Here is a 23,009-nt window from a genome sequence, read left to right as displayed (position 1 = left end):
CAGTAAGCAATCCAACAATACTCATGAAAAAGGTGACACATACCAATTTTTGTATCGTTTCCTGTGCATTTTATTGGTCAAAATCACAGAACATACTACTTGCTTTGTACAGTACTTTGGCTGCATTGGACAACAGCCTTTGGATTAATGGCGCCCTTTACAGACGACGACCGCGGCGACCACCCTTTCTCCGTGTGCTGTCTGATGGGATTGGGGTCACATCCTCTGTTGTGCGGGAAAATATGAGAAAGGGCAGAGAGGTTAGGACATAAATATTCCTCTAAACAAAGAAAAATAAACTAGCACTGCTACACTGACTCCCAAGACAACCTTTGCCTTTGTCAAGAAAGAGCATTTTCCATGTAACAAATTTCTTACTACTGCAGACCTTGAAATATATTCACGTAATGCGACAAATTTTGAGAAATATCCATTCCATTCAAATTGGCAATGACCAAAGAAGAAACAGGATTGGAATTTTTAAAATCAGCATCAACAGTTTTGACTAACGAGAAGGTGCAGTGTGTGTCAGCACAGTGTGTCAAGAAACCTTTGCAACGTACTGAGTTTGCTACGACTTGGTGTGTGCACAAAGTGTGATGTACGGTAAGGCAATCTGCCCTTATAATGCGATGCCTTTTAGTACAAATAAATATAGCTACAGGCGTGGAACTTAAACTTTGACAAAAGACAAGGAAACAGCATTTTGTAATTTTCAGCGGCATGAGTCTGAAGTGAAAAACAAGGAAATCAGCTGATCCCAGGAAAAGTTGCATCCCTGGGGCTATGCTCTTTTGTCATACTTGGCAGGCTGAAACTGGGTAAGAAGTAAATGAACTGGATTTCTGCTTGGAAATTTATACAGTAAACTCCGGCTAAGTCGGCACTCTTAGGACTCAAGAAATTATGACAACTTACACAAATGCCAGCTTGTGTTGTAAGTCGTCATTTTGGAACTTTTGTCAAATGGCCGACTTAGACGACATGACGGGTTATGCAATGTCGACTTAGTCGGAGTTTACTCTATTAAGCCTGTAGAGGGTAGTATTGCTCCTAAACTGCAAAAGTAGATTCTAAATTGAGATGCCTGAGGATTTTACATGTATACCTTGTGCTACAGCTGAACTGATGAACCAAACTAAAAATAATCGAACATGGCACTTTTGAACAAAACTGAACTGAACTGAGCCAAACTGGTCGGTTCGGATGTTTGGCTTTAATTTGGCATGCCATTGATAGCAAACGGAATGCATGCAAGAGAACTTATGTGGGTGTACACACACGTGTACTGTACATATATAGTTAACTTACAATGGCCCTGTGCTATCACACGATGGTAGTAAAATGCATGTGGTGAGAATTCATTAATAATCAACCTAGAGTATGCAAGGTACAGCATTTCCGCTGCATACATGTAGCAATTCTAAATTCTAACTACGTCCAATTGTGCTTATGTATATTCAGACATTATGTATGTCAATCTCCAATAACAACGCCTTTACATTCCATATTTAGGTCAATGATGTCATAAATGGCTGTGTAAAACAAATTTTGATTGGATGCTGATCATAGTTGGACTTGTGCTCAATTGAAAGCAAGTCCGGAGTAAAAGCCAATTTTGCTGGGTGGAGCAGCACTCAAGTGCAATCCAGATTTGGTGTGTGCGTTGGCCAAATAAATTTGCCTTTCATTAGGTTGTATGTATACGTTGTAACAGAATTTTGCAGATTTCTAAGTTGCTTGCAAATCTCAAATAACAAAATTCCGTTATCTGTTCAAAAAAATAAAAAATTTTGTTTGGGAAAATCACCCCTTTGGCCACATGGGAGCCGTCACGGGGAAGAATGCTGACTTGATACCAAGGTTCTTTGAAGATTATATCGAATGCATAGTATGGATGTATGCATGGTAGGTAGCTGAATCTGTTTTGTGAAAAATAACTAAAACACAGTTCGCTCAAAATCTTATTTGATCTTGTATCCTGTTAAGTAGGGAACTCCCATTTGAGCATGCTGGTTTTTCTGTTTTTCATATATCCTACGATTGTTTTGTCGAGTCAAGCGTGGTCCAAACACAACCACTTTTGGTTGGCAAAACACGGTCGGAAAATGTTGCACCTTAACCCTAACCCCCTAGGCCTTTTTACTAGGAACCGTCCTGAATCCTCCAAAATCCTCTGATTTTCAACATGAAAAAATTGCATTCAGCCCAATTCTCCACAATCCTCCAAAATTTCTTGAAAATGTCATTTGGAGGTGTGCCTAACTGCCCAAATCCTTCAAAATCCTCCGGAAATTCCTGTCATTATGTTGAGGCAGTGTGAATGGCATTCTTGAGCAGTGCGGTTGATACGAAAGAAATATTGGGCTGAATTTGTGCTTGACTAAGCACAGACAACATAAGGTCTAATTAATCCAAGACCTTCATGTATGGCGTCCTTCGAAATCAGCCACGCACTTTGGCCATACACCCTGTATCCTCCAAATTCCTTCACTTTGCAGAAAAGGATTTTGGAGGATTTGGGAGGGTTAAGGTTAACAGGTAACATTCTATGGAATTATAACTCCTAAATAAACTTTGGGGTCACAGTTTAGAAAAAAAATTGTTGAAATTGAAGTTGCTCGTGGATGGGGGATGGAGGAGATTCATTACTTGTATGAATGTATTTTATACATGGACGTGCTGTGGCATGTTCATAGCAAGCTCTCAGATGCCTCAATGTGTACATCGACCACTGTACATGTACCTACATATGTGTACATGTCTGAACCTGAACCAAACTGAAGTTCGGCAAAAAATTTCCTAACCATGTCCAAAATGAACCTGAATCAAACCTTGACACTTACTTCCAGCACTATGTACACCACTGTACACTGAAAATGAATGGAGACTGAAACCAAAGTATTCCCTTTTTACTGATATTATATAACATATTTTCGGTGACTTATTTATTCATTAAAAAAAAATTGGGGGAGGGAGGTCTCAAGATTTGGGACTCTGAAGATTTCTCTCAAGACAGAAAACTTTAAATTCAAAGAAATATGATCACACTGTTAACTGCCAAGGTGGTGACAATAGTGTACTCACCAATGCGGCCAATCTTCATGCCTGAGCGAGCCAAGGCTCTCAGGGCAGACTGAGCACCAGGTCCTGGGGTCTTGGTCCTATAGAAAAAGATTAAACATGTCAGTGTTCGGACACCTCGGTTCTAGCCCTATGTAATGAAAAGGAAGGGACAAAAAATTCCCCTTATTGAATTCCTACTGACAGAGTAAAACGAGTTCTGGAATTAAGTGGGCTGTTTTTCGGAACTCAAAATGCCAAACGGTTTAAAATAACTCTCCTTGGAAAACTTACTTGTTTCCGCCAGTAGCACGGAGTTTGATGTGCAGGGCGGTGATGCCAAGCTCCTTGCAGCGAGCGGCGACATCTTGAGCAGCCAACATGGCAGCGTATGGGGAGGCCTCATCACGATCTGCCTTGACCTTCATGCCACCCGTCACACGGGAGATGGTCTCTCTGGAGAGAAGAATGATGAAAAGAATAAAAGTGTTATTTCCCTGATGAAGGAATAGAACTTGCAGCGTTAAAATCCATAAAAAGTCACATGGATGTGGTACGCGCAAGGTGCACTGCACTGATTGTTCGGATAAGTCAGGTGAGACGTATTACAGGACATACACAAGATTACATGGTAAGTTTCTGGTAATACACAGGCGTGTCAAAATTGCTATTTTTCAAAATGGCATGTCAAAATTGCTATATAAATTTTAGGGGCAAAATTGGAATGGCAGAAATGAAGTTAAAAACCAGAAATTTTCCCCAAGTATCGGGAGGGATGTTGTTGTTGTTGTTGTAGTAGAATTAATGGCATGTACGGCATACGCTAGTGCCCTTTATGCCATTAGCAAAAGGTCGCTTGGCCATGTGGTAGTACGGCTAGAAATTCAAATAGCTAAAGACACTTGATCAGACGGTAAAGAGTGGATATTATGAGAGCCGGAAGGAAAAAGAAGAGGACATTAAAAATTGCTTCAACAGAACAGCATTAACATGTGCAAGAGAAGAGGTAAACGCCAATGATCCTCCGAACATGCAATGTCGCTGGTGCCCTGCAAGGTCGGACCGTGTACCGTGCAATTTAAGGGCCCGGGCCCCGCCGGGTTCTTCGCAGGTCCGCAACACCTTCAGGAGGTCTGTGATTTTCCTAGTGCAGTGTTGTCACCTGCTCATCTATGGTGTATTCTATCAACGTCCATTTCTGCAGATTTGCACCTTCAAGATTGGCCTTGTCAAAGATTGTACCCGAGTGAGAGCTTCTTTGGACAATTATACACTGTGCTGCACTGACATTATAACAAAGGTTATGTCTAAAAATTGTTTGAAATCTTGTACAAAACGATGCACATAATGCACTGCGCGATAATGCATGCTCCATGCCAGTTGTCGCGAAGCCCTTTATCGGCAAAAGTGAAAATTTCCTAACTTTATTTCAAGCTGCAACTTCACAGCGAAATGTGTGCTGCCATGAGTTAAAGTGATAGTGGAGACTGGATTGTTAGTCACTACTTCCACTGACGCACAAACAGCTCTAATGAACCCCATCAACACATATATGAATATTGATATTTCATTGGCAGCCAATCACAACACAATGATTGGGTGGTTCCCAGGATGCTGTTTACACACAAGGTTTACACTTCGTGAGGCGCTGAAAAACGCCCGCACGTACATTGTGTATGTACATGTATGTACATACCATGTCTGCATACAGAACATCCAGTCATGTGCATTAAGACAATCCAGAACTGTGTTTTCTTACCCTTTGGACTGGCTGTCGCGTTGGTTGAAAAAGGAAAAAACGGAAAAATCAGCGCTTGCTCAAGGAAGAAATATGAGGAAATCTGGCCCGTCGGTGGCAAAAAAGCAGAAACTAAAATTCGGCACAATCAACATAAAATGTGGAAATCCTCCAATACGTGGAAATTTCACACCCCTGTTGTTATGACGACAACATGGTGACTTCACCGGCTGTAAGTTGCTGAACAGGTATGAGTTCTCTCGTAAATGGCAATAATTTTGTGAAATCTTATGTAACAAGATATATGAATCTTGCCCCTGGTACATATAAACGTATCTTGACATGTACCAAATGTAGAAAGTAACAAAACCACCAGCAGTCAGAGGTCCTGAATCCGGAAAAATCCTGAGATATCACAACCTTATTTCTCATGGACTCACAGAAAGAATGTTCCTAAATCCCCCACAATAAGCAAATGCAAGTGAGGGACCCTAAAGCAACATTTTTTGTACTTTAACCCCTTGACGGCCCCGAAAGCTGACTCCAAGAATTCCAGCCTCACTTGGTCACGAAGGCCACCAGCCAAACCGCGAATTCTCGGTTTGTGGCCCTGTGTGCTCTGCAAGCTTTGAATTACACGGTGAAAAGACTGATTGTTCAGTGGCATGCGGCTCTACTCACCCTTCCACATTCCCGTTGCCTCTTTTCAAAGTGGGGACTATTGTGAAGCTGGTGATTATGATGCAAATTAGGTCCTTTCATTTCTGGGCTACGCACAAAGACCAATCACCATATATACAAGAGCCAGGGTTTGCCTTCTTTCACTGTGTTCACTCGAGCGTGGGCCGAGAATAATAGCTGAAAAGCGGGCTGAGGATCTCAATTTTTACGGCGTGTCTAGCCGCCTCCCGGCGCGAAGGGGTTATCAACTCCCAAGCATCAAGCCCTTACTAAATCCAGCAACATTCACCCAAATCTTCAGCTGTATTTCAACTGATTTGGAAGGGTTAACCCAGGATACTTCACAGAAGGGGGGGTCCTCATACTTTGCAACGAGGCCCATGTAACCAGATATATTTGCAGAGGCTGCACACATCAAAAAGTAAAGTAACAAACAAAGCAAACTAACCTTCCAGAAAGGTCGGTGACATGCACGAAGGTGTCATTGAAGGAGGCAAAGATGTGAGCCACCCCAAAGACATTCTCTCCCTCCGGAACCTGGGGCCCAAGATGCACCTGGACTTCTTCCTTCTGTACCTTGCCTTTACGAGGAGCCATGTCTGCAATAATTATAAACATCAAGATGAGAAAACATCCATGTCTGAAGTATGTATGGGCACCATATCAAAGCTCATAACTCTATCATTCGCCAGCATCAACCGATAATTGCATTGGACATCGGTCCGGGCCCATGTTCGGCAATATCGGCAAAACATCGGATCAGCAAAATGTGACCTTCTTGCCAATATGAGTGCCGATGTTAAAATGAACAAAGGAGCAAACTCTGCACTCAGTTTCGGCATGAATAAAAACTTTGGTTTTTTCATTTGGTGAGACTAATGAACAGTTATACCATGGTTAAACCCACACAAGTATCCCTGAAAAATATATCTGTGCAATCAGTGCTGCAACAACTCAATGTACGGAACACGGACTCAAGGAGCAGTCAGTGTACATGTTTCCATTTCCACTGACCTCTATAAAAAGAGTCAGGGAACTACACCGTGTGTGGTACCACCAGGTGCTGTGTGACCAGACTGAAGGTAACCCATGATTATTTAGCCTTTACTCATGGAGCCCGCGTGGCTACCTGGACACATGATGCGCACCTCTGCCGTTGGCACAACAAAGACACCCAAGTGAGTAGCGAAGCATGGTACACTGGTGTCATGTGCACCTTGACTAAAGTTTGCCCGTGATTCAGCCTGGGGCGCTCTGTGTTTATTCTGCATATGTATGCACAGCGTGCGTTGGGTGTGAATACAACTGAGCACCATCGGTATCGTGCAAATGGCGATGTGATGTACCCAATCATTTATTCTCTCAACTCAGTTTAAAGGCAAAAAACTAATCCTATAACCGGTAATATGTAAACTGACATTTTAAATTTCAAAGGAGTGCACTGAGTTTGTGTTGTTAGGAGCAGGCCTACATCCTGTTAAGTTTGTGTTTTCAGTTATTGTTGGTAAAAACATCGGATCGGATATGACATCTGCCAATGTTCTAATTAAAACATCGGACATCTGATCAGGAGTTAAAACCTACGTCAGCTGATTCTGAAACCTGCAGACACTGACAATCATACATTCTTTTTGCTGAACTAGCATTCAATGTTAGTTTAAGACTGGCCAAACACATATTTATTTCCATTCATAAATACTTTTTTACTTAGCGAGTCCAACAATTTTGTTCTAGAATTTTACTTTCATTTTCCCGAACACCCCAGTCCATTTTACGGTATATTCCTTGTGCAAGTTGTCCAAAAGAATCTCCTTATATGGACTTGACGTGAAAGTGGCAAGGGGTACTGTGTGGAGTCCAGGGCCCCGGGAAAATTTTGATTCTAGATGCTCTGTGGTGCATTCCAAGGCAATTCCTGGCCACTTTCCCTCCACTTTTAAGAACAAAAGTTTAAAATATTTTGTGAAGACTTTCCTTTATTTAACACATAATAATTCATTGCATTGCAAATTAATGTAAAAGATCAGCAGGCCTACAATTGAATAGATCCTCATTCCTCAATTTTGTTTATCTTTATTGATAGTTAAAAACACATGTTATACAGAGGAACTGCTGGCTGGTCAAGGTATTAAAATCAGACATTAACTCTTCAATTTTTCTTACTTCCATTTTCCATTAATTGATCCGAGGGGTTAATATGTGTCAAGAACAAAAAATCTTAAAGTTAAACTGTGATACGTCTGAAGTTTAATTGTGAAACATCATATGTACTTGCATAACCAAATGGATGAAAACATGCATGAAGTTCAACCATTACCCCCCCCCCAAAGTAGAGTGCTTTAAAACACCCTGATCTGAAGTTAAAGACAGTGAGGTTGAGGCCAGGATTTCGCATACCCATAACAAATTTTGCACCAGCACTGTGGGGTGTGTACATGCCATGGCATATTGAAATATAAAAATGCACATGAACACAAAGGTATAACAAGGAACAACCGACTTTGATTTTAACTGCCGATCCAATGTCCAATGTTTTAATTAACCGGAACATTGGCCAACATATGATTGGATCCAATGATTTTACAGATATTAAAATGACCTTGAAAATGTAATCTTTTAATGATGTAGGCCTACTCCTAATGACACAAAAACAGTGTACATGTACTCCCTTAACCACATCAAGATGGGGGCATTTATGAATGTTGATTCTGCTGGGACGGGATATTTTTCATTTTTTTCTGTTTTCAAAATTCTTTAAAATTTCATATCTTCATTTACTGGACACTTACAGCCACACACTAAGGACTGTCTGGTTTCTATTCTAATCTGACAGACAACATCTATTGACGCTGGAGTATTTCAGCCAGGCCTGCCGCCTTGTAAAAAGAGCCCAGATTGTGCAGTGATACGTAATTTTCTTTTGTTCACGAAACTGGCACAACAGGGGCCAGATTAGCGTGCAGTGGTACTGTGTGGCTCATCGCTGTGGTGGTGGAACGCTTTTGTACCTGGAAATAATCCACTCACACTCAATGCCCCAACAGCGGTACACCGTTTCAAAAAAATGTTGGATTATCTCCACTGTTGATGGTGAAAAAATGTTGGTAATTCCCAGCAGCCTGGTCTTTTGTTACGAGTACAGTCTTTTGTTACAAGGCCCAGGTCTGATTTCGGAAACCCCGGATATGCATATAAAGAATACGTGCCCGAAAGCGGGCTCCCCGACAGTAAGTGGTTAACCCTAACTGCCCAAGCACTGTTTGTGGTATCCCTCCTTAATCACACAAACTCCAATACCTTGAAATCAACCCCTACCTAACAGTGCACAATCACAGAGACTTCACCAGTACTCTTGCTACAAGAGTACCCAATCAAAGCAGGCCCATTGCACAGTACAAAGAGTGTGGATAGGCAGTACAAAATCAAACAAACTCACATACCATCATGCTGCATATCCATCCCCAACTGCTGGGATCATTGTGAGCTAATGGCATTTGTCCTTGTTACGGTAATTATTACATACATGTACCATCTTAATGAGAAGCTTTCAGTCATTACATTATCTTTAAGATACAGTACTCAATTAATGTAATTCTACCCATCAGACTTAACGTATGAACTGGGGTGGTGCTTGGTAAAAAGTGAGAGGGTCACAGTACCCATTCAGTCAAAATTCAACAGGGTAAGTACAGGCCTACAGTACCCATTTAGTCCAAATCCAATACCACATTGTAGCAAGTTCCCAGTACCTATTTCAACAAATTCAAATACCTTACTGGTGTTAAAGTTTGATGGTTAGGGATTGTTTGGGTTGAAGTATTATAGTAACAGATTACTAGTTAGGTTTTTGCCTTTTTTGTCACTGACTTTAGAGTATCACATTGCTGTTTGCGCTCACGACATGAGTTGCATTTTATTCTCATGGTTGTATTCACACCCACGCACACGGTGTACACACAGCTCGCCCATTTACATGTACAGTGTACAACTCTGCACAGTACCACAGGCTGAATCGCTGGCTACCTTCCGATCGCTCAGCACTGCATGGTACAAACGAGGGTGTATTTGGTTCCCAGACGAGCACAAACCAGTTAGGACCGTACTAAAGTAGATTGTCTTGGAGGGCGATTCGACTGCTCGGTAAGCAGGGCCTACTTTGTTAATGTAGATTCGAGTCACCGCATGTTGCAACTGGACAATTTAGCCAAAAAAAATTAAGGCAGCCTTGATGCAAGAATCGAAACTGAAGTGTTAATGTTATTGTTTCTAGATTATTTCTGATGTAAATGTATGCACTAGAGTAAACAAACGTAAATGTGGCAGCATGACTTTTAAAGCTTGGCGGCAATTTCTCAGCGTGGCGGGCGCTGCAGAAAGCGTGGTGGGGCGCCACATTTTTTCTACATGTGGGAGCGGAGTGGACGTTGGACCCCACAGTTCTGGGTGTAGAAGAGCACTGCGCAACTCAAAATGCCCACAACACAACATCTGCTTCGGCTTACATGGCTTAGGCCTAACTTGAAGTTTTTGAAAGGCCAATTCAAAAAGACTGCACCGAGTGCACTGTATACCGAGCGTGTAGCTGTGGGCCTAGGCTAGCCCCACTAGTGTGGCATGGACCCTCGCTCCCACTCCATCCTTAGCCACACACCCGTATATGCAATTTCGTGACGGCATGGTGAAATCTTGAGTGCACCCTCTTATAATCATAGGCGCACGTCACGTCACAGAGAGCGATCCACGCTACCAATGATTTGCCGCAAGCTGTGTGTGACTGGACAGGGAACCAGCCAAGGGCGTTGCGTATTAGCTGCGACACAAAACAGCCATGATTTTCCACAAGTACTTAGGGACTAGATCAACTTAGATCTCGCAGATCTGAATGAAATTCGTAAGTGCTGAAGTTTGGGTGCAAACTAGACAGGCACTCGTATAGGGTACCATTACTTAACCGTAACAAAGCAGTCTGTGTAATGTACAAGTCAGGCCAAAACGGCATAAAAGGCCACATTTTTTCCTCCAAACGACAAAAAGGCGGAAAGTTTACCCCGTAAGTATTGAACATATCGGGCGGATGTTTAGTTAGGCCTATACCCCCGGATATATCTTTTCGAAAGAAATCTCTATGAATCGGGAAAGGGTCCAGTATATGACTGACATGACGGAGGAGTATTCATTGGGCCCTGTTTACGGGTGTAGGCCTACATAAGTACATGTATGATGTAGCTAGGCCTGCATCACTGCTAGCCCCACTCGTGCAGCATGGACTCTCACTCCCCATCCATCCTTAGCCATACTTCCGTATACACAATTTCATGTTGGCGTACTGAAGATTTCGGCTTACCCACTTATCATCGTGGGCGCAATTTCTTTCGCACACAAACATGATTCTTGACCTTTCCGCTTTCTAAAAACCATTTACTGAATGATTTCACTCAAGTTCTTCAGGTATTTTCAAGTCTTTTTGCCTTTATCCTTTCAATCTACCGGGCTCGCTCTCACAGTCGCCATCTTTAAAATAAGGTTGTTGAACATTACGTCACTTGATCCCTCATCGTTTCGACGATGAGGGATCATGTCTTCCATGTCAAGACATCTAGCTGTCTGTGTATTACATATGAGGGGTCAAGTGACATAATGTTCAAAGACCTTATTTTAAACTTAAAGATGGCGACTGTGAGAGCGCAGAGCGAGCCTGTTAGATTGAATGGATAAAGGCAAAAAGACTTGAAAATACCTGAATAACGTGAGTGAAATCATTAAATAAATGGTTTTTTGAAAGCGGAAAGGTCAAGAATTATGTTCGTGTGCAAAAGAAATTGCGCCCACGATAAGTGGGTGCGCCGAAATATTCAATACGCCGACACGAAATTGCATATACGTGGCTAAAGATGGGACGGGAGTGAGAGTCTGTGCCACACTACTGCGGCTACATCATTGCATGCTAGTAAAATTCGGAAACCTAGCCTAGCTAACTCTCGAATTTTTATCCATTCCCCTGTGGTTTGAGCTATCGAAAGTTTACCATATTACAATTCTCTGCCTCTTTAGCTGATTTAAAATGGATTCCGGAGGTGTTGACGGTATGTTGACGGTGATTAGTAAGACCTGATTTCACGGGACAGGAATTCACACCGCTGAATTGTACCCAGACGTCTACTTGTACTCGGGAGGCCTAAATTTTCCCAACACGGAAGACGAAATCATCACATTTTTCATTGTAAAAATTCAACAAGACTAAAATCACAAAAGCAATCAAATTGACTTTAAATTGTGCTGTACATAATACTCATGAAGAAGTGGGATCATTTACTAGATTATTCTGTTCTGTGGCACAGATTAAGACAGATTTTACAAATTCATTACACTACCTCGGTCAAAAGAAACAGCAACCCGAATTAAAGAGGTCGAGGTAGGTCCTTGGTCGATCTAGCCTCGTCCAAAAAGTGCTCATTTACAGGGAAATAATATTACTTGTTTCTGTCACAGTTTCAGGCTTTCAAAATTTGTGGCAATGACATTTACTTATGTTATATATAAATATTTAAATGTTTTTATAAAACATTTAGTTGAGAACAGATTAAAAGAAGTCATTTAAACGATACAATGTCTTCTCATTGTTCAAGTCCATTTTGTCACGACTTTGGAGGCGGGGCATACGGGGAGCTGATGGGCATATTATAATATAACTGGTTCCCATTCCTTGTGCTAAGAACGTATGTAGTCCCCGATGGTTACCAGACCATGTAAAGAGAGGTCAAGCGAAGTTCACTGACCTTGATTCGCCGGAAATAGTCGAGGTCTTCCGACCGCTCCCGATCAGAGCCATGTTGTTATTGTTTGGTACGGGTACAGACGGACTGATTGTGTGGACAGCTGGAGCGAAACACTTAGAACAAAAAGACTCTTAGAAATTGTGCCAGAAATGGATGGGTGAACTAAATTCAGTCTCAGTTGTAAGTATGACACTTGAATATTTTTCTATCAAATGGTTGCTGCGAACTTGGAGGAGAAAGAAGTGGCAAATTTAGTAGGTAAAAAAACAGGCGACAAAATTTGAAACTAAAGTAAAGTCTAAACTGAGACAAACGTTGTTTAGTTGGGCATGTTGGGTAGACGAGGTGTCATCGGCATGACGAGTGATACTTACTAGTCACCAGTTTAATTGAGAATTTCAGCTTGTGCGTCGGTATTGATGATGTTGTTGATGATAACATGATTTAATGGTCCTCTTTTTTCTAATCTTTTTGTTGCCGCATGTTATGGTAGGCCTACATGTTAATGGAAGTAGGTGAATCTTTGTTGGGGTTTGTTGATGCAAACAGTCATGACAGTTTACGAACAGTGATCACTCGTGTCAGTTTTGGTTGTGTCTACCGTCCAAAATAGTAAAAAAGGCTCTTTGTTCTGCATCATGGAAAAGCAGAACAAGGACACATGAACAGGTCGGGGACCAAACCACAATCTAGTGACAATGCCAGACTATGCATACGCCACTCGTTTGTGCAACGATGACGTAATTTTGAACTTTTTTAGACCATGGTTCGCAGATGACATCAATCTCTTTATCGGCCAAAACCTTCAGTACAGATTGCTCTGGTTGATCCAATTTACAGGAAACCTGCTACCCTAGATCTGAATGAAACTTTCCTTTCATTTGGTCTCTATAAAAGCGGATCAAGGAAATTTTTTGGTCGAATCTTGCACTGGATGTTTCAAATTAGGTAGGCAGGCGAGTCTGATTCTGCTGATGAAAATGTTTACGCTGAAAAATTAAGCTTTGTCGAAGTTTACATTATGCATGAAAATGTTGCCATTAAAAATCTCCATTGATTCACAGTGGCAGATTTTATGTTTACTGTGGTAATTTTCCAAAATAGCGATCGGAAACAATTTGCCATAGACTCCAACAGCAACAGTAACGGCAACGGTGGCCATGTTAGCTGCCGGCATTTCAAATCTTGTTATTTTCCCAAAATCGCACCGGAAAATTACATCATTATCACGTGACCTGATAAAAATGATATCATTGCCGCTTGGACAAGCAACACAACTAGAAACTAGGGACGTCGCTAGATTGTGGTTTGGTCCCCGGCCTGATGAAGGAGCTCAATAAATATTTCTAGGGATAAGGTCATGTAGGTACCATGTAGTCCAAGTAACGTGGATCTACATACATGTACAATAGCCTTTGATCAAGGCGCCCGCGGCAAAATGGATAGTCAAGACCACACGATGAACTGCATACAAGCCCGAAATTAACCATGCATGCGAATGCAGTAGCCGAGCTGTGTGTGTTGTGGACTGTGCGCGCCGCCGCAAGCGCCTTTGGAGCTTTGTTTCCAGTGGTTTATCTGAATTGTTCAATATGCTAATGTTATGAATTATTCACATTTCTCTGAACCAATCCGGTTTTTCGGCGCTAAGTAGTCCAAGCATGTCTAGGCTACTTACGTTCATGAAGTGGCTGCACAATGGTGTGGCGTGGTATTTGAAAATGTTGCCATATCCATCCAGTTAGAAGATTGACAAATACGTCTTGACCCTCCAGAACAGCTTTCACGGCCAACATTTGCTGTGGTTTCAATTTGTCGATCGGAGTCCCAGGCTTTGGTGTTGCATATTTGAGGCAATTCTGGAAGAGATTGTCGTTTAGAGTTTACACCACTGCCGGAAAGGATGCCGCATTGAATACACGCACCATTGTAATGATGAATAATTTATTACATGCACGACAGAGAGGATCGTTTTGATTGGTGGAGACTTATTCATAGGCATATATCGTATAAGAAAAACATAAGCTACATGGGGCAGAACTCCAAAGGCGTGCGGGGCGTGCGTGCTGTTCGTTGTGTAATCTTTCTTTTCGCGTTGGTTTGGTGTTTAAACTAGTCTCCTCCAGCTCCTCCCTCTTTATTGACTATCCATTTCGCCGCGGGCGCCTTGATCCAAGGGTACATGTACATGTACTTGCAGAACTGTAAGGTTTATGGACAAACTTACATAAACACATTTTGGCTGTTTTGATTCTACCAATTTGCTCTGCCATCACAGCTACAGTATTTGTGCAACAAAATTTCATACATGTACATGCCTTCTTGCTGAAGTAATATGTCTGATGGGGAGGTTTATTTACCTATATATCCTCATTAAAATGGTGAAATTCTTGATCAGTTTGCCCATCCACACTACAGAAAATTGTGTTTTGAATTGTATTAAGTATCATGTTGATATTTCCCACTTCCACAAAGTTTATGATTTGGAATATGCTGTGAATGGTCACTTATGCATTTTTCTGTCAAGGCTGACTGTGAATAGTGCCCTAGCTTTACAGAAGGGTTTCATTTTCGAGATAAATTGGGAAAGATCGGGCCTTGATTGATTCAGTTGGAAGTGATGGGATATGCAATTTAGTCACTCAGATCTTTAATGCTAACTCTGAGGTATCCTTGAATCCTGAATGTTGACCTTAATGAATGCTCCAGTATTAACCATCCTCTTTGCAGGGAACCAGCTGCATACTGTACTTTGTAATTTGTCTTCCAGAAGCATCAGCCTTCACTGAAAGCAATAGTGTTACAGCCATATGTATCTTCCTCATTCTTTCACAATAGTCATTGCCTGGTAGACATCATTAAGGTTCTTGAAGAGTTCTGGTTGACTAATCACTGCAATGTCTCAGAATGTTGGTCGTTTTTATCATACATCACAGGTTGTTCTGGACTTCATGATAGTGCTTTCCTTTGATGTTGCGACATGGAGTACATGTATGACTGGGAAGAGCAAGATCGATTCTCGTTTGAAGACAGTGACCGATTTGAAGAGGATTCCCTGTGCTCATGGGTCAGTGAGGCAGAGAGTGTCAGCAACAACAATTGGCGGGGATGGAGGAAGGGAGGGACGACAGTCGGGTCAGGAGGGTCATCACAGAGCAGCCATTCCAATGAAGGTTTGTGGAAACCATTTTTCATACATGTACATGTAGGTAATCCGTCATTCTACCCAGGTGGCATTGTTTTTTGTTTACAGTAAAATATGAGCCATAAATACAATTTTATAAATCTGTTAGGATGCAAGCTCCATCATACAGAATGAGCAAAAAGAGTCCAGAAAATCCATCCCCCATGGTGGAAAACTCTGCCATCTTTCAAAACCAAAGGTCGCCTCATGCATTCAAAAAAATCCTGGAAGAGAAACCACTTTTTTTTCAACCTCTTCTTGCTGAACGTACATGTACATGTGTTATTCCACAATGTACTTGTAGCAGTACCAACATGCCAACAATGCCAACATTTTCAATGTACCACAGCCACTCTGTAGTCTTTACAAAGTTGGACCACACAAATGCTGACCTATGGTGGTTATTTGCTCAAGATTTATTGAGAGTGACTTGGAATTGCTATGGCTTTTATATCAATAATCTTGATCAGACAGTCGAAGTGATGTCAACACTGGATCATATGACACAGTTGAATGGTCCCAATTTAATCCAGAGTAAGATTCTGATGAATATCAGGCAGATGGCAGCGGTCATTTGCTGAGAATGACATCTACATGTACATGTAACTTACTTTACCCGTTTTTCTCCATTCTTGTGCCATAGAGCCCCCCAAGGTCAAGAACCTCTGGGGGAACGAGAGCCATATTATGACATCATCAAATTGTTAGATTTGTTTGCCGCCCTCATTGAACTTTTTTTGTATTCCGAGCATTCTCGAGGTGGCACTGAACTCAAATGACCATTCTTTTCATAAATGCAAAGAAAAGTTTCCACTGTAGTCATGATATGGGTAACAATGACCAATTCCCTGTTAAAGAACCATTTTATGTCAAAGCAATGTGATTGATCTTTAACTATGTTATTTGATACAAACTCTGCCAAATGAAACCCAGTCACTCCTGTTTTAGATGCATGTACATGTACCGTATTCTGCACATGTACATGTACATTACAGCGCTTACCCTTTGTCCCACTTTACCCAGCTGCATGCGTACACCTACCTCTTGGTTTACCCCAAAGACTACCTCAGACAGGAAGTGGCATGGAGCATTTTAATTTTTTTGTTACAGTGGGTCTTTCACCTTTGTTCCACTGAATCAGCTGGGTAGCCAGAATGTCTGGATTAGCAATGTTTTAGAGGACAGTGTTTTTTATTCTTATGCTGAAAATGTAATGAATGAATCTTATTAAGGTTTGGAATAAAAGATGTTAGCACTGGTTGTTGACAGTGTTTAACATCTTTTGTATAATGCAGACATGACTCATTATGTGGACAAAACATTCATTTAAATGTAGCTCCTCTAGAACAATGTACATAATTTATGTATTCGTACATGTATCATACATGTACATGTATGTACAGTGGATTCTCAGTACCTGTATACCTCTTTGTTTTCTAGTATTAAAAGTCTTCCAAAACATTTCTTAAATCCTTGATAAAATTCTTCCTTTTGAAATTCTCCTTCATTGTCCATTTTCCACATACACGTGTACCGGTACAGGTACATGTACTTTCTAAGTCATTAGCACTTTTGCACATTATGTATGTACATACATATACATGTAAGCGTGTCTGTTTTGACAATTTCAAAAAAATCTTTTGTGTAATGTACATGTACATGTACATGTGGTTCGTAATGTACACGTGTAGAGTGAATTGGAGTGAAGTTTTCTCTGCCATTTTGTTGTTTGCATTGTTTCTTTTGTTCATTTTTGTTCAAGTTGGAAAAAGCACGTGGTTGGATCATTGCCAACTGGCCGCAGTATAAGAACAATGAAGTGAACAGTATACGTGTACATGTAGATGATATTCAGATATCCTTTGTTAAAAATCTTGCATTTGATATTTGAGCACAGAAAGAGTCCATCTCATTACTCCCGTGACACCATAGAGCATAGAGTGTCCTTGCTCTATGGTGATACACATGTCCTTGTTTGCCTATTATTCAGCTGGTAAATAAAAGAGGAAGTCATTAATTTGAATAAAGTAGCCTTGTTCCCGTGTCCTGTGTCCTGACTACATTGTATGCATCCAGTTTGTTGAACAGTTCAAAAGAATGAGTCAGAAAATTGTCAAGTCAACTATCATTTAAATTGGAATTCTCAGAAAAATTACAAGGATTCCCAGCAGTACCAAGTACATGTAAGTTAAGCTGGGCTTTGCTCTGTGATATGCGTGATTAACCAGTCTTTTTCAGTTTACCCACAAACATAGAACTCTGTGGATGTCTGTTAGTGTTTGTGATTAAACATCCTCAATGAAATAAAGAAAGGGAGGGTTGTGAAACAGTGAATGGACCGCGGAAGTCTAAATGACTCAGCTGTGAAGTTTAAAGGAAAGCCACACAAATGAAGAAATGCATGTACAATAGGGGGTGCAGGTGTGGTTTGGGTGACAGTACATGTACATGTACCTGCTAAAAAAGGCCAGAACACAAAATGATTTGGTTACTGATTGTTCAAAGATGCAGCACAGATTTGTGTGTGATGTACATGTAAAATGGTTTATGCATGTGTACAGATGTACATGTACAAGTACGGTATGTACATGTACATGTACATTGCATCAATATCACCTGCAGACTGAATGATGCAGACTGCATACTGGTACATACATGTACATGTACCAAACATATTCATGTGTGTGCATGTAGACCTGGATCTAGATACATGTAAATGCAAGTTAAAGATGACTTAAACCACCCCAGTATGTTTATTATTACCTTTTGTGTATAAACCCCACAATATAAAATCTGCATGTGGCTTTGAGATGGAACTAGTGCAATAAGATACCCCAGTACATGTAGTGCATCCAGTGAGCTATATGTACATGTACACCGTACTTGTACATTGTACATTCGTGTACATGTTGTATACCTCATGTATTTCAACATGTATACATGAAAAATTATGTGCATGTGTCTGTTATTTTTCATACATGTAGATCCTTGTTATTCAAGGAGACCCGGGTTGTGTGTTGTTTTTATTGGCTGAAATGAAGGATACATGGACGTCAGGAGATGAGCCTTACATGAGTATAGGCCTACATATATTTCAAATTAACCATTTCTATTGTTGCAATAACAAGTTGTTTACCATAACTAACACTGACATTGAATGAACATGTATGTATCTGTCACGAATATATAATTAGAAATTTATTAAAAACAACTTCAGCAAAAGACTCAACTAAAAAATGGAATCATCATTATGATGCAAATTAATTCATTAATACATTTATCTGAAAGACCACCATAACCTTCAAGTTCAACTTGGAAAGCCAAACTCCCCAGCACCAAATTACATGTACATGTACATACATTCTGGTACTAGTTAATTTAATTGAAGGATATTGTTTCCACCCAGTTACCTTTTAAGTGCAGTGAATTTTCAGCCTGACCTTTCCAACTCACTGAAAACAAAAGTGGTGCACGATCACTGTATCAGGGGCTGGAATTCACCACACGCCGTAATTGTCCTTAAAAGGGTTGATCCATACACTGTATCTCCACAGCAAGTCTGTTATGTGTACATGTACATGTGTATACATACACCTATATGTAGGATATGCCCTCGTCACAGAACATGTACATGTACATGCATACACATGTACCGGATGGCCCCTCAGTTGTAGATCTGGCAGTCCAACACTTCGCCTTGTCACAAAAAATGTAAACAAGTATTGTATACCATTTTCTTGACATTCAATCCTTGTGTCTGTCAAAAGTGGAAGTACGGGTACATGTACCATAGCCGAGCTGTTGAAAAGCAGAAATCAGTGAGATAGTGTCAGTTCAGGTGCAAGACTTTGTCAGACATCATTGATTACTGCATCAGTTGACATGAGGTTGAAATCATAGAGAAGATGTTTTGTAGATTTGGATCAAGCAATTAAAATATGGTTTCCCGAAGTGTTTTCATGTGATACTTTTACTATTTCTGTTAAAAGTCAATTAATTTGTCTGTCATGTTATAAGCTCTAGCACCAGCACATTGAGAATTTATGTACATTGTTATATTTTCAAAGAGCAGCAGATGTGTGTATGATGTTGAACATGCAGAATTTCCTTCTTGAAACACACTGTTGGAGTTTTGATGATTCACTAGGTCAAACCATGTTTTTCATTCAGTTTAAAAGCAGATTTTTTGTGAGCAGTTGTTCTGTGAACTGGAAGTTTTAAAATATGTGATGTGAAAACCGAGAAATCACAAAGAGAAAACAACATTTTTGTGACTTTTGGAGATAACGTAGTTATGCGCTACATGTACATGGATGCAGTTTTTGTTTGGATGAACTTTTGCAGTCGTGGAATAGTGGAATAACATTCAGTAAAATGTTATCTACATGTACCTTTATCTCTGTCATGTCTGTAGTGTGTTGTACAATTTTTTGATGTCACAATCACAGCCAGTCAACACAGTTAAACATGTTTTGCGTGTTTGATTGTGTTAGCTCAGGAAGATGGTCCCATGCAAGTTAATGCAAATTAAATGTACATGTAACAAACCTTGTGTATACTAAGTTTGAGTTGTTGGAATTGGAGATTCTTAAATAAGAAGTGCTGTTTGGATCCAGGCTCTTGACTTTACAATTCAAACGGCATGCAGAGATGTGTTGCGTAAGGTTGTAGGCCAGGAAATAGGTCCAGCATTGCCTGCTATCAGAGCAGTATGTGGATGGAATCTACCAGCAGGACTGCCAGCTTGTATTTCTGAAAGTATAAGACCAAACTGGGCCCTCAAAATCTCTCTATTTTGCAATGGAGTGTTGGCAACAATTTTCAAAATAGCAATGGGCACCACGACTGTTTTTAGGGGGGATTTTCTCTGGACAGTGGAATGAAATGTCTTTAACCCTAACAGGCCCAAGTCCTCCAATTTCAGTACTATTTTACATACATCCTTGGGGGTTAGGGTTAAAAGTCATCCTTTAAGCCACTGAAAATTGAGAGGTAAATAAAAGATGAAGTGAGCTTTAATTTAATAGCAGTATGTGTCTTGAACACCTGAGAAACTTGTATTTTCCCTGACTTTTGGAAGTGGGGATATTTATCACTGTTGTCTATGGCAGCTTACATGTATTTACTGGTCTGCAACCATAGGCATAGAACTGCTGGGAGTTCAAGGGTAAGATCAGCCATCAGCATTATTGCCTGCCTTGCCAGTGCTGGGCAGAGTTCTTGTAAAATTTTCTTGACATATCTTCATTTTCATTTCCCCCAAACGGTATGTTTTCTTATTTCACTACCTGTAGAAATAAAGACGGTGAAGTGTCAGTTTTGTTTTAAGCTGATTAAGTACATGTACAATTTGTAAAATATTTTAGCTTCCACTAAAATGACTAAGCTTTTAATTGACATTGTTTATCCAAGAGTAGGAGTACAGGCACTTTAGTCAGTGCCATTATGTTCTTATCATATTGCTGTTTTGTTGCTGAATGTATGTAGATAATCCCAGTGGGTTTCAATGTCCATTTGGTAGTATTCCGTTGCCCAAACAAATCAGTGTTTCTCTTCTGTGCAATATCCTGACCTGGTGGCCCCAGCTTACCCAGAAATCTAGGTCAGTTGTTTGTTCCCCTAACTGGCAAGACCATACAATTGAAGCACTTGAGGGATCATTTAAATACATGTACATGTATATGTACATGTGTATGTACATGTGTATGTACATGTGTATGTACATGTGTAGTGTGTGCACATTCACAAGACCCCCCCCTGGAATTTTTACAGCAATCAGTCTCTCCTGCAAATTGAAATACATGTACATGTGGGTACGAGCTCCCTTGATTTTCAAGCAGACCGTTTTGGGTGGAATTCTGGTTACGTGAAATCTGACTGCCAAAAAAATGTGCAAAATAGGCTTTACCAGGTAAAAATTGTTCAGTCTCTAATGCCATTGTTTAAATAAAATTCATAGCCCTTCCCTCACCAGAGATTGATGAGATACATGTACAAGCAAACAACCATTGGCATCGTTTTATTGCATCTGCACAATCTTCAGGGACACACAAGCTGAACTACATGTACATAAATAACCTGGTTCACTCTTCCTGGGAAGTTGAAGTGAATTCTAGTGTGCTTGACTTTTGTGCAAAGTGAGCTTGAATGCTTGCTTTGTCATCACCAGTTGCTTTCCTGTTGTATAGAGTAAAGTGAAAATAAATTGTCCTCATTTTTCCTGATTTTCTTATAAAGGTAACAGACCCACATGTATTGAGCAGTTTTTGCCATTCTCAGAATATATACGGTCACAAGATACCACACAATGTAAGGTCAAAAAATAATTACATGTGTCATAGTACAATGCTTGGCAATACATGTACATGTACATGTATGTTGTAGTTCCCAAATTTGGGTATCTTTTTCAATTTTTAAATATGCATTCTGTGTACATGGGTACATGTACCGGTAGCTTCTTGGAAATTCCTTTACGTAATTTGCAACTGAAGTCCACAGAAATATGGTTTTAACATGTACAGTATATTGTTCATGTTTCTTGATAATACATGTACATGTACAAGATCACTATGTAAGACCATTGCAAAGTTGCTTTTTTATGAGCACCATAGGCTGCACATGTAGACATACAAAAGGAGCATTTTTGATACCTTTGTGTTTCACATGAGGATTGTGCATAGTGGTGAAGACGAGTGGGACTTCTTTTTTGTTCTTCACTTTTCGTTCCTTGTGAATCATATATTCCCGTACATGTACACGTACTGGTAATAGGCGCATCACATGTGAAGCATCATGAGGGCCACATCAGGCACGCAATGCATTGAGGGCTTGCAATATGGTTTTGTAATTAGCACACCCCTCAGGCATTAGATAGCCTTGTGCTGAATATGAAGGTTCAAGCACAAAGCCATCAAATTAATCGGAATTACATGTAAATGGTTGTGAAGCCAACCTTGACAGGGGTCTGGAGCATGGATCTTGAAGCCACTTAGAAGCAGTAGAAGAAGTCGGGATGCCAGATAGCATTTTGGCTCACAAAGGTTGGGCCAGATCAACCTTCACTTTGCAATTTTTTTCTTTTGAAGTTACTGTTTCTCCTGTTTTTTTTGGGGGGGGTGAGGAGATATTAATTTTGCATTGTGGAGATTTTTAGAATCTCTTTTGGTTAAATTTGTTGTCTCTGCTACATGTACATGTCAGTGCCTCTGACCAGTGAGGTCTCACAAAGCACTGCCGTTGTTAAAGTGCTCTTTTCACTGCAGCTGCTGCTGTTTTTTTTCTTCTATTTGTCTGTAGTTACTATTGTTGCCTTGAATTTTCAATCAAATGAAGTGTCAGAAGAATTATTCAGCAGTATTTTGCCAACATTATTCTTGTTATCGTGATGATTCTCAGGTTAAAAAGAGGATGGATTTTTAAGAGCAAATGATGGGGAGCTTTTGAATTGAAGTGGCAAAGAAGCAAATCTCAGAAAAACCTGCTGTATCTGCTTGTAAAATATATCCCAGGGTCACTTGAGATTGTCCAGTCATTTCAGGATATGTACAATTATTGCATTTCACTGCTT

General features: G+C 40.4%; 2 protein-coding genes across 3 annotated transcripts in view; one reads left to right on the top strand and one right to left on the bottom strand.

Moving 5' to 3' along the window:
* Positions 1-46: 46 nt before the first annotated feature.
* rps14 (ribosomal protein S14) lies at positions 47-11,980 on the bottom strand. The gene is made up of 5 exons (XM_022246265.2): positions 11,854-11,980; positions 5,931-6,081; positions 3,358-3,519; positions 3,088-3,164; positions 47-225 (listed from the first exon to the last, which is right to left on the bottom strand). The coding sequence occupies exons 2-5, from the start codon at positions 6,077-6,079 to the stop codon at positions 158-160; spliced, it is 456 nt and encodes a 151-aa protein (XP_022101957.1). The 5' UTR covers positions 6,080-6,081; positions 11,854-11,980; the 3' UTR covers positions 47-157.
* A 301-nt stretch (positions 11,981-12,281) lies between these two features.
* The window catches only part of zswim8 (zinc finger SWIM-type containing 8), a 40,754-nt gene continuing 30,026 nt past the window's right edge, over positions 12,282-23,009 (top strand). The window contains exons 1-2 of one of the 2 annotated variants that reach the window (XM_022236228.2): positions 12,282-12,438; positions 15,195-15,431. In XM_022236228.2, the coding sequence (XP_022091920.2) occupies positions 15,239-15,431 (193 nt within the window). In that variant the 5' untranslated portion in view covers positions 12,282-12,438; positions 15,195-15,238. Of the gene's footprint in view, positions 12,517-15,194; positions 15,432-23,009 lie in introns of both variants that reach the window. The other variant, XM_022236315.2, reaches the window with a different exon arrangement.

Source organism: Acanthaster planci, linkage group LG19 (assembly GCF_054643075.1).
Source record: "Acanthaster planci isolate LZ-2023a linkage group LG19, COTS_SCS, whole genome shotgun sequence".
In the NCBI taxonomy this organism is placed as follows: Eukaryota; Metazoa; Echinodermata; class Asteroidea; order Valvatida; family Acanthasteridae; genus Acanthaster; species Acanthaster planci.
Note: the sequence above shows the minus strand (reverse complement) of the source record. Positions and strands in the feature narration are given on the sequence as shown.